Source organism: Pomacea canaliculata, linkage group LG9 (genome assembly GCF_003073045.1).
Source record: "Pomacea canaliculata isolate SZHN2017 linkage group LG9, ASM307304v1, whole genome shotgun sequence".
NCBI lineage: Eukaryota > Metazoa > Mollusca > Gastropoda > Architaenioglossa > Ampullariidae > Pomacea > Pomacea canaliculata.
This window is the reverse complement of record NC_037598.1, coordinates 18,145,947-18,160,088: the sequence shown is the minus strand read 5'-3', so window position 1 is coordinate 18,160,088 and position 14,142 is coordinate 18,145,947. Positions and strand designations below refer to the sequence as shown.

Sequence of the window (14,142 nt, the reverse complement as noted above, 5' to 3'; positions counted from 1 at the left end):
TAATCGGGTGGCTCGTTACTCCTGTAGTTGTGCCTGATGAGCGGGGAAATAATCCAAATGAACAACAAACAGAACATGATCTTCGAGCCGCAGGACCTGGAGCAAGCGTCGCCGGCCACAGTCAGCAGGTACAGGCCTTCCTGTAACGGTCCTTGTTCGTCGTCTAGAACATCACCGATTACATCCCTTTGCTTCTTACTCTACCAGTTTCTTTATCTTTATTTCTCATCGTGATTACCTTTGTTCTTTATTCGTGATTTATTTTTTATTTGCAGTCATTTGGTTCTTTTCTTTCTTTCTTTCTTTCTTTTTCTCTTGAGAATATAGGCAGGTCATTTTTGAAATGCGTGTTGAAGCTTGTGTATCTTTTGGTAGATTTTCTCGGCAAGAACATTTCTCTCTCTCATTGTAGGTGTGGGATGATCTACATGGATCCCCTACAGCTCAGCTGGGAGCCGCTAATCGCTTCTTGGATGCGCACGCGTCTGCCGGACATCTTGACTAAAGAACAGAGGGAAATGATTAAGGTAGACAATCAGCAGAGTATCTGATTAGTGAGATAGCAACGGTAGTCCTAAAAAGCGAGACGGATAAGTAAGAGAAGTGATGAGTCAACTTTCTGTCGACAATCTCTAAAACCAATGAAACTAAAAAAGATTGAAAGCTTTTCTCAATATCTAGTCTTCTGTTGGTGATATACCTTGTATTATAGCCATACACTGATGCTGTTGTTCTCTTAAGCTACTGTTTGAGTGGATCCTCCCTCCATGCCTCGGCTTTGTGGGCAAGTACTGCCGGCACATCCTCACTTGTCATCCCATGCACCTGACAGCTTCTGCCCTCAAGCTGTACGAGTGTCTCATGGAGGACGTGAAGTGAGTTCTACTTACTAGATCCTGCGCTGAGAGTTATTGATATGTACACCTACTTATGTCTACATTTATTAATACGAAGAGAAATAGATAAGATATACAAAGAAGAAAGCTTCGTTCTTATGTCTAGTGCAAGTTTAAATCAGTACGTTGCTACCACCTAAAGGGGACGTAAATATTTAGTTAACTTCCTTAACCGGATAAAGTGGAGGGTATCCTTGTGCTCATTTCCGATCTTCCCTTGCTGCTGATGTATATATATATGTTGCTAATCTTGTATCATTTTCTGCCTCTCTGCGGCTGTGGCTTACTGGGTCTCGTGGTCAGAAAAATCGGCAAAGACGACTTTGATGATTTCATTGCGGAAGAGGTGACCAGAAGGGGAAGAGGCGGTGTCTTCAGATCCCACGGCGGCCCCTCCAGCCATGTCAGCCATGGAGCAGAAGGTTCGAGAAGATCAGACCAACATGATTGTCGCTCATTTCTTCTTCGCCATCATCTGGTCGGTGGGCGCCACCCTGGACGCCAGCTCTCGACTCAAGTTTGATGAATTTTTTAAGACCCTCTGCGAGATGGAGAGCAACTCGGCAAAGCACCCGAGGTAAAGATGACACTTGCACCCGCGCATGCGTATAGGCACACGGGACAAGGGACTTCGATTATGTCATTTCATTTCTGTAGTCTCTCTCTCTCTGCTCCTGTCTGACACCGTACGTAGTTCGATGAACACCTGCTCATGTGTGTCACACAGCACAGACTTCTGTGTTACAAACCTCACAGTGCAGACGTTACACGGTGTAGACGTCACGAGTACTACAGACCTCACATAACCGAGCCTCACATTCCTCACAGAGCATGGCGCTCACACGTTGCATCCTTCACATACCACTGCACGTGCATTCATTACATGCAAGCTTCATTCAACTTTGGTTTTGTTGACCTTTCTCAGACCCAAAGACCTTGAAGTTCGCTCGCGCCTTGCTGATTCCCAAGAAAGGAACAGTGTTTGACTACGTGTACATACAGAAGCAGTATGGGTCTTGGAACACCTGGTCTGGCCTCGTCTCACCTGTCAGCATCGACGCTAAAACGCACGTAGGTACCAATTCTGAGTATACAATACACGAAAAAAAAAAAGAGAATAAAATTGTGAAATATTTGGCTATTGCGAGCTGTCACACCATCTTATGACTCTCTGGTTGCACCCATTACAAATGTTCTTTGTTTATCTCTTAACAATTTATTGATGCATGAAACTCAATAATTTATTGTCCATAACATTGATTACGGGTACTTGGCAATTTACTGTCAAGATTTTATTGATTTAAAATGTACAAGATAAAATTTATTTGTCACTTGAGATAGTACGATTTGGCGTTTGATTAAAAACTTTAAATGTGATGATTTCTCAGGAACTGCAGGTAACGATTTTGATTATCTTGTACAATAATAACCTCATATTCAAAACATTTTTAATTTTGCCATTCATAGTCCTTAGTCCGGTCAAGGCTTGTGATTCATTTGCTAGAGTGCTTTTATTTATTTATTTATTTATTTATTTATTTAAACTACTTATTTACCAATCTCTTTTAAAGCTCTTTTGCTCTTAGCCTTTTATTTGTCTAGCATATCTATTTTTAAACGTGACAGCAGTTTGTCCATGAAAACAAAAGCTAATTCCCCGAATGTGGGGAAACACCCACTTTCGATACATGCCTACAAGCATCATACTGCACGGAAAATGGCGATGTCACGTTTGTACACAGATGTACCTAATTACCATAAGGTAGTAAATCTTCCATTGGCTGAGGCCATGACAACGTGACGTATCCATGTGCAATGTTGATATGTTGTAGACCTGGACCATTGCAGGACGATGTTTGTAGGCGTGTATTTTGATGGGAACGGAAGGGGATCTTGGACCAAAAACTAGACTTTGCACTAAGCTTTACTTAAACTTATATAAAAACTGTTTTCATACCGCTAGACCTTTAGGGTATCTGATCATCAACGTTGCCATGAACCGTTAAATGCCACTTGCTCTGTAAACCAGCGTCCGACAAAATTGTAGATAAATTATGAGTGTGTTGTGTCAGTGTGTCACACATGAATAATGACTTACTTCCGACGACCCAATAAGACGTGTGCAGCGTCAGGAGAGGTAATAATCCCCAACCTGCCTCACGAAGAAACGCTTTTCTTATTACCTAGAGGTCTGAGCCCCCGATAGTGTCAGAGGCTGCAGTCAGAAGCTTTAGGTTCAAGTCTCGTCTTGGGACACCTGTTTTCAGACCTGATTAGCGAGGGTTTTCCCCGAGTACTCCTATTTTTCCCCACCTCTCTCTCTTCTCTCATGGTGCGAAATCACCTCAAATGGAGTTACTTTTCCATCAAATCAATCAACCAACCAACATCCCTACCTGTAGCTAAGTTAGAAAAAAATCACATCATTAAATAGATTTTTTAGAAAAACAGTGTTTCACTTATTAACATAATGAGGCAAAGTTACTTTACAGTTTATTCTGTTCAACCGAACATAAGAAGGCCAATAGCATACCCGCCGCTGAACACGTGGCAAATTGTTGTTGATTCACTTCAGAAAACTGTTCATTTAAGCCTCTTCCCGTACATGTCAAAGGTTAAGCAGGGGAGTGTCACGACAAGCAAGGATGTGGTAAGCAGAGGTGACAAGGTGCAAGAGGGGCTTATCAAAGCAACATATTGTTTATTAACAGCTCACCATGTTCATCCACTCATTGCTTATCAACTCATGATGTTGCATGCTGTTTACTGTTGCCTTGTAACTCGTTACAACACGTGACTTTCTCTTGCTTATCATATTATCGCTTTACAACAAATAAATTTATCTTGTTTAGTCCGTTGGTTTCTCCTAATTGTCACATGACACCATCTTGATTTCTCGTCCTTACCAGCTCACGCCATCTCCTTGCTTTCTCTGCTTAGTCGGTGATCACACCGCATGATGTTGATTCTACCGAGTGTATCCACTCGTCATGTGACACGATACGTGAGGTGTTGGGTGTTCTGAAGGGGTTACTATGGTAACTTACAACATATTGACATGTGGTGGCTTGAACACTTACTGTAATTTTGACACATCGTGTTACAATACTCATTATTAATATTGTTTGTATGGTCTCACATGACATCAAAGCACCGAGGTGCAATGTACTTCCTTTGATCATACTTGAGTTATTTGATCGATTCCTTGATTGATATATTTTTATTGCAATATATAACGATCCGTATTGGTAGAGATAGTATTAGTTCCATCACTCTAAACGTGAATAGAGATGTGATTTAGCTCACCATGTTATCAAATTCTGAAATATACTTATCACGAAAGCATACCATAAACATTACTGACGACGATCTTTGTGTATTGTCCTCTGGTCACTCACCAGTCGGCTTCCTAAACTTCTTGACAGTTTGTACAAATGTTGGATTGAAATGACTGCTGTGTCCATCATGACCTCACCCCATGGTGTTCTGACAGCTTCTAACACAATGTCTAACATTACTGTCGGCTTTTCAAACGATGCTAACAGAGTAACAGACATAGACCAAAGGTCAGAATGAACAGAGGGAGAAAGTCCATAACAGCAAAGATCGACACAAAAGAACCGTTGTCATCAGCGATGACAGTGACCACACCCGCGCTGTCGGTATTGACGAAGAGACAGATTGAAGACTACAGGAGACAGGGACCACAGACTGATTGAGATAGAAGAATGATAATACTAGGAGACTGGCAATGATGTAGTATTAAGTTCTGACAAATGCATCGATAGGTACAGCATGCTTATTGAAAGAGTTTCAAACCAGTTTGAACATAAAGATGTGATATAAAGATTCCAAGTCTCTTGAACAATTACTGTGAACACTATTTGATGGGTTCTACATTGTGTCCTATGCTATGCTTTGACTATGCTTATTTCGTTAAAAGTAAACTAATTGTAAGTAGAAGAAAAAAGCTTTTTATAAGTAGTTTATGTTATTTTCATGAAATATAAAGAACGATGGATGATTGTAGCAAAAAAAACACTCAACATTTTAAAAACTAAATGATGAAGTAAGAAAGTTAAGAAAGGAGAGAGAACTGGGGATGACAGGTTCAGAAGATTGAAGAATTATTCGACAGTGACTGCCCTGGTTCTTAATAAAGTAAACATGTCTCAATCAAAAGCAAGCAAACATGTTTGTTTTTGTCACCTCAGTGCATAACCACTCGTTTGTTATAATTATTGTATTGGGATATTCATACACTACTCTTTGTCATTGTATTCAGCACCGACTGCATATTAACCTGGTGACAAGGTCTGAATATTATTTGCTAATATTATTTTTCGCTGTCAGTTATTATGAGACTGGGCCAATACTATAAACATCTGTGCATAATGAGAAATAAATATAAGCAATTGATATAGAGAGTAGAGAATTGATGTAGAGAGGATTTTTGTGCTTATTAACAGAACATAAAGTCGTTTATACAAACCTGGTTTTCAAAAGTAAGAATTTGGTCAGCCGTGGTCTCGGCTTCATTTGTTATCTTCAATGTTCAGTAGAACATACACATTATAACATCAAGAATATTTGAAATGTTAAAGAAAGACTAGTTAGAGATATAGCGAGTCTATCACCTTTTGACTGCCATAAGTTAATTTTTATTACCAGCGAGACATGGAACTCCGAATCATGGTAAGCAAGAAAGCGAGGAAACTATTTGTTCTTAGCCTTATTTAAATTATCTTTAAAAGTCCATGAATAAACGTTATTCTCTGATTCTTAACACAATTTTGTTAGTGAATGTCATGTGTGTACTCATCGTTATTTAAAGACTTGATGTAAAACATCTTCGTATACAAAAGCAATGGAAATTAATTGGATTTAGATTTTTCAGAATGTGAAACGAACATCCACAAACAGAACAGATTGTATAAAAAGGCGTTTAATGTGTAAAAACTGAAATAAAAGAGATTTAGCAACTTGTAAGTTTCTTTTATTTTACAACAAAATATCAATTCGTTTCCATTGTTAAGGGGAAAGAAATGGCTTAAGTCTGGCTAAACAGCCAGACAGCCCTTGTTTGAAAATACCAAGCGCTGTCCCTCATTCGATAAAGGTGTCCTGTTAACAGACGAGACAATGGTCATAGCACTGTTCTTTTACAAATGTTTGTCTCGGGTGTGTTGACCCATGTTTACCCCTTGGTCCCAAAGCTCAGCGCCTTGATCGTCAACACCGTGGACACCGTGCGGCAGCGCTTCTTCCTCTCGCGGTTCCTGAGTCTGGACAAAGCCGTGTTGTTTGTGGGACCCACCGGCACGGGCAAGAGTGCCATCACCAACAACCACCTGCTGGAGCTGCCACGTGACCAGTACGTCACCTGCAACATCAACTTCTCCGCGCAAACCTCGGCAAACCAGACGCAAGATATCATTTTTTCAAAGTTGGACAGGTGTGCAGTAGTTAATTTTTAGTTTACAAATGGCCAAACTATCAAAATAAATTGTTTTTATTATTATATGAATAACATATAATCAATACATTGGTTAAATACTAAGCCATGAGATGCAGATTTGATAACAGTTCACGAAGAAGTTTGAGTGACATTATAAGTCCAAAAGATCAAATGGGCGAAAAATACATTCAAAGAAATAAAGTTTTGGTGTGACAGCATTGTGTGAAGGTGAAAGTGATCAGAGTTGGAGCTATCGCTGTACAAGTCATATAGATGTTACCTATCTTCTCAGCCGTCGGTCCTGAAAGAGGCATCAAGACGGGAAATGTATAGCCTCTAGAAATATTCTTTTCTTTAAAAAAAAAAAGCCTGGGTTTCGTTCCCCTGATGACGGTGCTTTGCTGACAGGCGGAAAAAAGGAACGTACGGGCCGGCACCAGGCAAGAAGCTGTGTGTGTTTGTTGATGACCTCAACATGCCGGCCAAGGAGAGGTATGGCGCCCAGCCACCCATCGAGATCCTGCGCCAGTGGATCGACCACGGCTTCTGGTACGACAGGTGAGTGTTCCTGTGATGACAGGCTTTCCCAGAAAGCAACAGGTACCGTCAGTATGTCCTTCTAGCTACACAGGTAGTGACAGGTAGTGTCACTTGGCGGGGAAAGGCATCTACACAGCAGCAGTGTGCTTCTTGTGCTTTGTTACCTTTCAGCAACAAGGGATTTAAAACAAACTAAATGCTTTCTAAGTTGTGTCTTCTGTTATTAGGAAGGACACGAGCATTCTGCAGTTGTCGGACGTAGTGATGCTGTGCGCCATGGGACCGCCTGGTGGCGGTAGGAACATGGTCACACCTCGCTTCCTGCGACACTTCAACATCATCGGCATCGAGACGTTCGACGAGGAAACAATGAAAAGCATCTTCGCTCCCATCATCGACTGGCATTTCAATTTCTTTGAGACGCCACAACGACGATTTGCGAGGGTAAGGGTTTGTTTGTTTTGTTTTGACTTTTTTTGTACATGCTTCTTTGATGTGCTCTGATGTTGGCGAAGGTCTAATGTTTAGAGATATTTTGGTACTTCAGTTTGCGGTTTGAATCTGGTCAATGTCTTGAGAAAATAATATTTTAACCAGTCTGGCTGACTGACTGACCGACCAGTGTGTCTGCTAGTGTTACCGCTCGCTTAGACAAGAACAAGAAAAAGCTTTAATAACTTTTCCAGACAGACGTAGGGGAGATAACCACTTGATTGATGCAACGTAGCGTAAAACAAAGGGACACAAAAGATTCTAAAGGTGCAGACTATAGAGATATTTGTGACTTTTACACCTTGGCAGATTATTCTCACCTGCACTTTAGAGGTTTATCAGGAAGCCATCAGCAACTTCTTACCAACACCTTCAAAGTCTCACTACCTCTTCAACCTTCGCGACTTCGCCCGAGTTGTGCAGGTTAGTAGTCTCTCCCTCATTCTGTCTGTATCTTCAGGGTGGTGGATCTCGGGTATCAATATAATAACGCTAGTGGAGCGGACTTTCCCTTGTGAAGGCCTGCCCAGTGTGGTGTAAGTGTTAGTGCAGGACACATACGAGTGTTTACATTTGGCTACAGCACCAAAGTCCAGGAGGACTTTGCAAGTTGAAAACTATAAGCAGACAGATTTTATTTGTAGAATGATGCCTTAAATATAATACTTTCCAGTAACAACGAGAGGTTTTGTGATAGATTATTGTGGAGCGCTGATCAGTACTCTTTAAGCCCTGCTTAGTCTCCTCGCCTGTCTCCATGTGTCTGTGTTTTGAGTAGATAGGTGTATGTAAATTGACAGTTCTGTCTACAATATTGCTGATATGAATAGTCCTCCAGTCTAGGTGTTTCTTTCTTACTTTACCCAGGGTGTACTACTACTAAAACCGCGGGTAGTTCCTTCCGGGGTGGAAGGTGCACAGAAGATCTGCCGCATGTGGATTCACGAGGTCTACAGAGTCTTCTATGATCGTCTGGTCGACGACAGCGACAGAGAAACTTTCTTCCGCATCGTGAAGGTGAGTGAACTTTAGGTTTTATCTAAATAGATGTTTAAAACTTTCGGGTATTTTTTTCAATAGTATTAAGAGTACTCCACAGTTAATTATAATGCACGTGAAGAGGGACTCATCACTGCTATCACTTGTTGGTCTTGTCAAGCTTTAAATTTGGGGATACGTGTACTTCTGTTGATCAGTCTTAACATGTTTTTCAAATTTATGAAACTCAATTTCAAAGATAAGTCTTTGGTCGACCTTCCAGACTAAAGTGGAGATGCACTTCAAGGAAAAGCTCAACAACCTCTTCAGTCACATCGTTGACGCCAGCCGCCTGATCGTTGACGACGACATTCGCTCGCTGATCTTTGGCGACTACCTGAAGAAAAAGGAAGACGAAAAACTTTACGACGAAATTCAAAACCTCGATGAGCTTAGAGAAGTAGGTGGCGATCATTTTGTATAATTTATTATCGTTATAAGGCGGGGATAAAAACAGTTATGAACTGTATTGCGAGTGTGAACAAATTTCACCGAAGGCCGATGTCGTTGAAATAGTCCCCCTCCTAATTTAAAAGAGATACAGTTAGTTTTTTCTTACATTCTAAAATTAAATGTAGTCTTCTCGCTCTCTGTCGACCAGGTTGTTGAACATTACCTTGCAGAGTACAACATGATGAGCAAAGCCCCTATGGACCTGGTCATGTTCCGATTCGCCATTGAACACATCTCACGCATCAGCCGCGTGCTCAAGCAGCCTAACGGTCACTGTCTGCTGGTCGGTAGGTGACAGCTCGCACTTTAAGGGTGCTAGTCGATAGATGATACCCTAAGGGTGCTAGTCGTTAGATGACAGCCCACACTTTAAGGGTGCTTGTCGTTAGTTGGCATTTTCCACTGCATAGTTCCTGATGACGACTGCATTACTTGTAATGCTTTGTGATGTTGCCTCTTCACAGACAAGATGTATTGTGTGAAAAGATTTACTGTCATACAGATGTATGCTTGTTATAAAGGTTTCCATCGTTATGAAATAATTTTTTAATTCAAAGATGGAGGCCACTTTAAAAATCCCTGTATTCATGGAACATCCCTTGTTTTATCGCAGGAATTGGTGGAAGTGGCCGTCAAAGCACCACCCGTCTGGCGGCGTTCATGTCGGACTTTGAGCTGTTCCAGATTGAGATCACCAAGAACTACACGGTGTCCGACTGGCGCGACGACCTCAGGAAGATGATGCGACGAGCCGGGGACGAGGGCGTGTCCACTGTCTTCCTGTTTGGAGATCATCAGATCAAGGTTCGCAACTCGCGGACTCTTCAGTACTACTTAAATATTAGCGTAGACTGGGTCACCTGCAATTTGCATATTTTTTTTTCCATTTTTTATGCTGACGCTTGTATTTATTTATTTTTTTAATTTTGTTAAGGACGAATCCTTCCTAGAAGATATAAACATGATCCTCAACACAGGTGACATTCCAAACTTATATGACAACGAGGAACGACTGGCTATTATTGAAAGGGTTAGTATACTTGTCTCTTTAGCAAGGTATTTGATTTGAAAGGGTTTCTTCATTTTAGTTGTTTGAGTGTTCAGTAAAGTGTTCAAAATTGTTTCAAAGCGTTGGTTCACCTGTCTGATGAAATATTTATTTAGTTGTGTTCACTTGATTGTTACCTTGCGATCTTCAGTGTTTTGAAAGATTTTTTAACATATCTGTGAGTTTTCTGTATATTTGGAAAAGCGTTTGTTTAATTGACTATGCTGTAAATATCAACCCCTTCAAAAAGATGATTCACTTGATGGTTGAGTTTCTGATATTTTCGACATAAACACTCGCAGAAACCGACTGGTAATGATGTTCAAAACCTTGACCAGTGATTTATGTCACTATTGGAAAGAGTATGTGTTTACCTTGTACACATTATGTGTAAGCGCTTACTGAAGATATTTTTTTTCATTGATAGATGCAGACAGTTTGTCAGCTTGAGAACCTGCAAATAGAGTTCACTCCCCTTAACATGTACAACAAGTTCGTGGAGCGCATCCGGCGCCATCTGCACGTCGTCTTGGCATTCAGCCCCATCGGCGACGCCTTCCGCAACCGCCTGCGGATGTTTCCCTCCCTCATCAACTGCTGCACGATCGACTGGTTCAAGGTTCGAGTCCCCTGTGGTCTGACTAGCGCTCACTGTAGACTTATAAGAATGATTATAACTGAAATATCATAAGTTGCATACACTGGAGATGAATATGAGTTACATATTAGCTTGAATAAATACGGCTGACAAACGTAAGACTGTCGTTTGGTGTCCTGTACCCTCGACTGAAACAAGAATTACGAAAGCAAACTTTTGGTTTCAACGTGTTCAAAGATTTCTATAAACATAGTTTTCTGGTCTATCTAGTTAGGAGATATTTTATGTCACGGAGCAATAAGTCGGTCGAGCACTATTGATCACGAACTGTTTACTGCACGTGCGACAGGCATGGCCCGAGGACGCCTGGAGCTGGTGGCCAACAAGTTCCTTGACGACGTGGAGATGCAGACTGAGGTGCGGGGCGAGATGGTGGCCATGTGTAAGCATTTCCACCAGAGTGTGCGGGCCCTCTCTGTCACGTGAGTGCACTGAACGCCGACACCCGCCACCTGTACCGCTCCATCCTTCTCTTGTCTCTCTTCAGTCTAGCTCAGTGGCTACTTTACTCGATTTTACTGGAATCTTAAAATTGGACTTTAATGGTTAAAATAGTGTGTGTGATCTCCATTTTGGTATTTCTTTCTGAAATGCAATAGACTTTTATATCTACCAAGTCGTTTGTCGTGCTAGTGATGTACATCTATTTGCTGTGTATTTGTTACATCCCCTGTAGGGGACATCATTATTACTAAGACACTGCCTAGCAGCCCTTTGACTTGGACCTCATTTGTTAGGTACTACGAGACAATGAGGCGCCAGAACTATGTAACTCCTACCTCCTACCTGGAGCTGATCAAGAACTTTAAGAACCTCCTGAACCAGAAGAGAATGGAGATTCTCACCCTAAAGAATCGCTACATGGTGGGACTTGAGAAACTGGCCTTTTCCGAAGCCCAGGTGAGTCGCCACCCGTCACTAGATCGTGTCATGCATCATGTCGTCTTTGTAGGCTCGTGTCGTGCATCATGCCATCTCTTAGACTCCATTCACACCATGTCACACTAGTTCATTATCGACTCAACTCACACCATGTCACACTAGTTCATTATCGACTCAACTCACACCATGTCACACCAGTTCACAAACATGTCATTCATGCGCCGCAGATCAACGTCATGCAGCAAGAGCTGGTGGAGCTGCAGCCCAAGTTGATTGAGACCAGTCGTGAGACTGAAGAGCTCATCGGCATCATCGAGACAGAGACAGTGCAGGTGGAGGCCAAGAAGACGCTGGTGGAGGCGGACGAGGCTGTTGCCAACAAGGCCGCCATGGAAGCCAAAGAGATAAAGGTTCGAACTCCCTGCCCCACCACATGTCCTCTGTCTTTATCTCCTACCTGGTAAAATAATGCAAACCATCCGTTGTGTTGCTGCTGCGTCACTACATACCCCACGTTTACCACTGGCTTACATTCACTAGAAAAGCCAGTGACCTGTTGCTTATTGTCACTCTACAACCTGTTTCTTGACTTCACTCACAGGACGACTGCGAGGCTCGCCTGGCCGTTGCGATGCCAGCGATGGAGGCTGCTATTTCTGCTCTGGATACCCTCAAGCAGAATGACATTACAATCGTGAAAACAATGCAGAACCCGCCCTCTGGTGTAAAGGTGGTCATGGAATCAGTCTGCATTCTGAAGGTACCGCAATCACTGCAATGTTTTGTTTCCTGTTCTCACAGGATGGACGATTTTTCTGAAATAATACAGCTTTTACCAATCGTACGAAAGAATTTCAGTAAAATAACTCCAAGCATACAAGCTTTGAGAGACTACTTCTTAGCATAAATCGCGGCTGTCTCATTATAATTGGACATTTTTACAGGGAATCAAACCGGAGAAAAAGGTTGATTCAATGGAAAAGCTGTTGAGGATTACTGGCCTGCGGCTAAAAAGGTGAGACGATAATTCTTGTCTGTGTGAGCTCGTGTGTGTATGCGCGTGCTAAATATTTCTAAGTGATAATGCTACACTTTTAATGTTATAAAAAGCTTTTTTGTGCTGATCATGAGGTGTCTCTGAATGAAAAAGTCAATATCTACTTACAGAGAAAAACGAGACTGACAGAAAAGTCTGTAATCTCATTCTTGTAATTTATATTTTTAATTGATACTAAATACACATCAGGTCATAACACTGTCTGTAACCGGTTTGTCCAGATGCTAGGAGATATGAAGTTTCTAGAATCGCTGAAAGAATACGACAAAGACCGTATACCGGCTCCGATTATTAAGAAAATCAGAGACAAGTACATCAACAACCCGGAGTTTGACCCCGCCATCATCAAAAACGTCTCCTCGGCCTGCGAGGGCTTGTGCAAGTGGGTGCGGGCCGTGGAGGTGTATGATGGCGTTGCTAAGGTAAGCTGTTACTTGGCAACACAGCAGTGACAATATAATCTTTGACATCATAACAACATCTTGGAGATCCCCTTATATTTTTAACTGACACATTTGGTTGTACTGGAGCATGAAAGAAATGGCAAGACCAGACCCACAATCCAACTGCTTGTCGCCAGGTTGTGGCCCCCAAGCAGGAGAGTCTGAAGGAGGCGGAGGAGGTGCTGGCGGACCAGATGTCGAAGCTTCGGCAGAAACAGGCAGAACTGAAGGAGGTCACAGACAAGTTGCAAGGTCTCAACGATAACCTGGCCTTAAAGCAAGAAGAAAAAGCGGTGAGTAGTTTGAATAATTTCATTCTGAATACCTTCAACCATTTTATTTTTCTAAAATTTACTTGTCGTGGAACATCAACTGATTACTTACAGGCACGGTAAACATTTTCTAGATTGTAATATCAGACTTATAAGCATAGTGTTATAAGCATAGTCCCACCCTGATGCTGAGGTACTTTCGTAAAATTCACCTGCTTCTGTGTGTACTCGGTGTCATCAAGAGCCAAAGCTCGCTCTGGTTTGTATCTTCACAGAGCCTGGAGGACAACATAGAATGTGCAAGGTGAAGATTGAACGTGCAGAGAAACTCATCAGTGGGCTGGGAGGAGAGAAGGACAGGTGGACACAGGTAGAATATGAAACATTTCTTTTAGTCTATTGATATTTTTACGCTTCATTGATGAAGACAATCTGAGGTACATAAAGCAGACTTCTCATTCACAAATCGTTTTGAATGGGAGTCATTAGCGAGTCTCACAGTTGTGTGGTTTGAGGACCGCTGGCGGTGTAAGTTGTTGTAACTCCATCACTAGAAATGAAACAGCAAAGTTTTAAGCGCTTGTATTTACTTTTATGGAATACTTTGCTTTGTTTACTATTATAAAACTTCTCTCTCATGAATTTTGTGAAATTCTGTTTGTGCAGAATGTGGAGGAACTGACAGAGAGATACGACAACATCATTGGAGATGTTTTACTGTCTGCAGCAGTCGTCGCCTACCTGGGACCTTTCATCCTAGACTTCCGACAGGTAAACTGCAGTAGCAGTGTGTTCGGTGTACTCACCCCTCATCACCCCACACACCCCACTGGGGTGGAGCAGTATTTCATTGAGAGAAGTTGAAGAATGTCATAGAATATCAGGAATAAGAATTTATAGCGAGC

The 14,142-nt window shown here is 41.9% G+C and overlaps 1 protein-coding gene across 1 annotated transcript in view; it reads left to right on the top strand.

Moving 5' to 3' along the window:
- Positions 1–14,142, top strand: part of LOC112572210 (dynein heavy chain 3, axonemal-like) — a 43,400-nt gene that overhangs the window by 16,301 nt on the left and 12,957 nt on the right. The window contains 31 exon segments of the mRNA XM_025251782.1: positions 28–128; positions 413–527; positions 742–875; positions 1,200–1,413; positions 1,624–1,651; positions 1,822–1,967; positions 2,285–2,293; positions 3,511–3,546; positions 5,568–5,591; positions 6,113–6,351; positions 6,763–6,912; positions 7,122–7,338; positions 7,696–7,809; positions 8,254–8,403; positions 8,648–8,824; positions 9,026–9,164; positions 9,491–9,681; positions 9,812–9,907; positions 10,353–10,544; positions 10,873–10,885; positions 10,888–11,005; positions 11,321–11,483; positions 11,693–11,875; positions 12,067–12,225; positions 12,410–12,434; positions 12,437–12,480; positions 12,744–12,944; positions 13,103–13,258; positions 13,513–13,531; positions 13,534–13,607; positions 13,904–14,008. Coding sequence (XP_025107567.1) covers positions 28–128; positions 413–527; positions 742–875; positions 1,200–1,413; positions 1,624–1,651; positions 1,822–1,967; positions 2,285–2,293; positions 3,511–3,546; positions 5,568–5,591; positions 6,113–6,351; positions 6,763–6,912; positions 7,122–7,338; positions 7,696–7,809; positions 8,254–8,403; positions 8,648–8,824; positions 9,026–9,164; positions 9,491–9,681; positions 9,812–9,907; positions 10,353–10,544; positions 10,873–10,885; positions 10,888–11,005; positions 11,321–11,483; positions 11,693–11,875; positions 12,067–12,225; positions 12,410–12,434; positions 12,437–12,480; positions 12,744–12,944; positions 13,103–13,258; positions 13,513–13,531; positions 13,534–13,607; positions 13,904–14,008 — 3,732 coding nt within the window.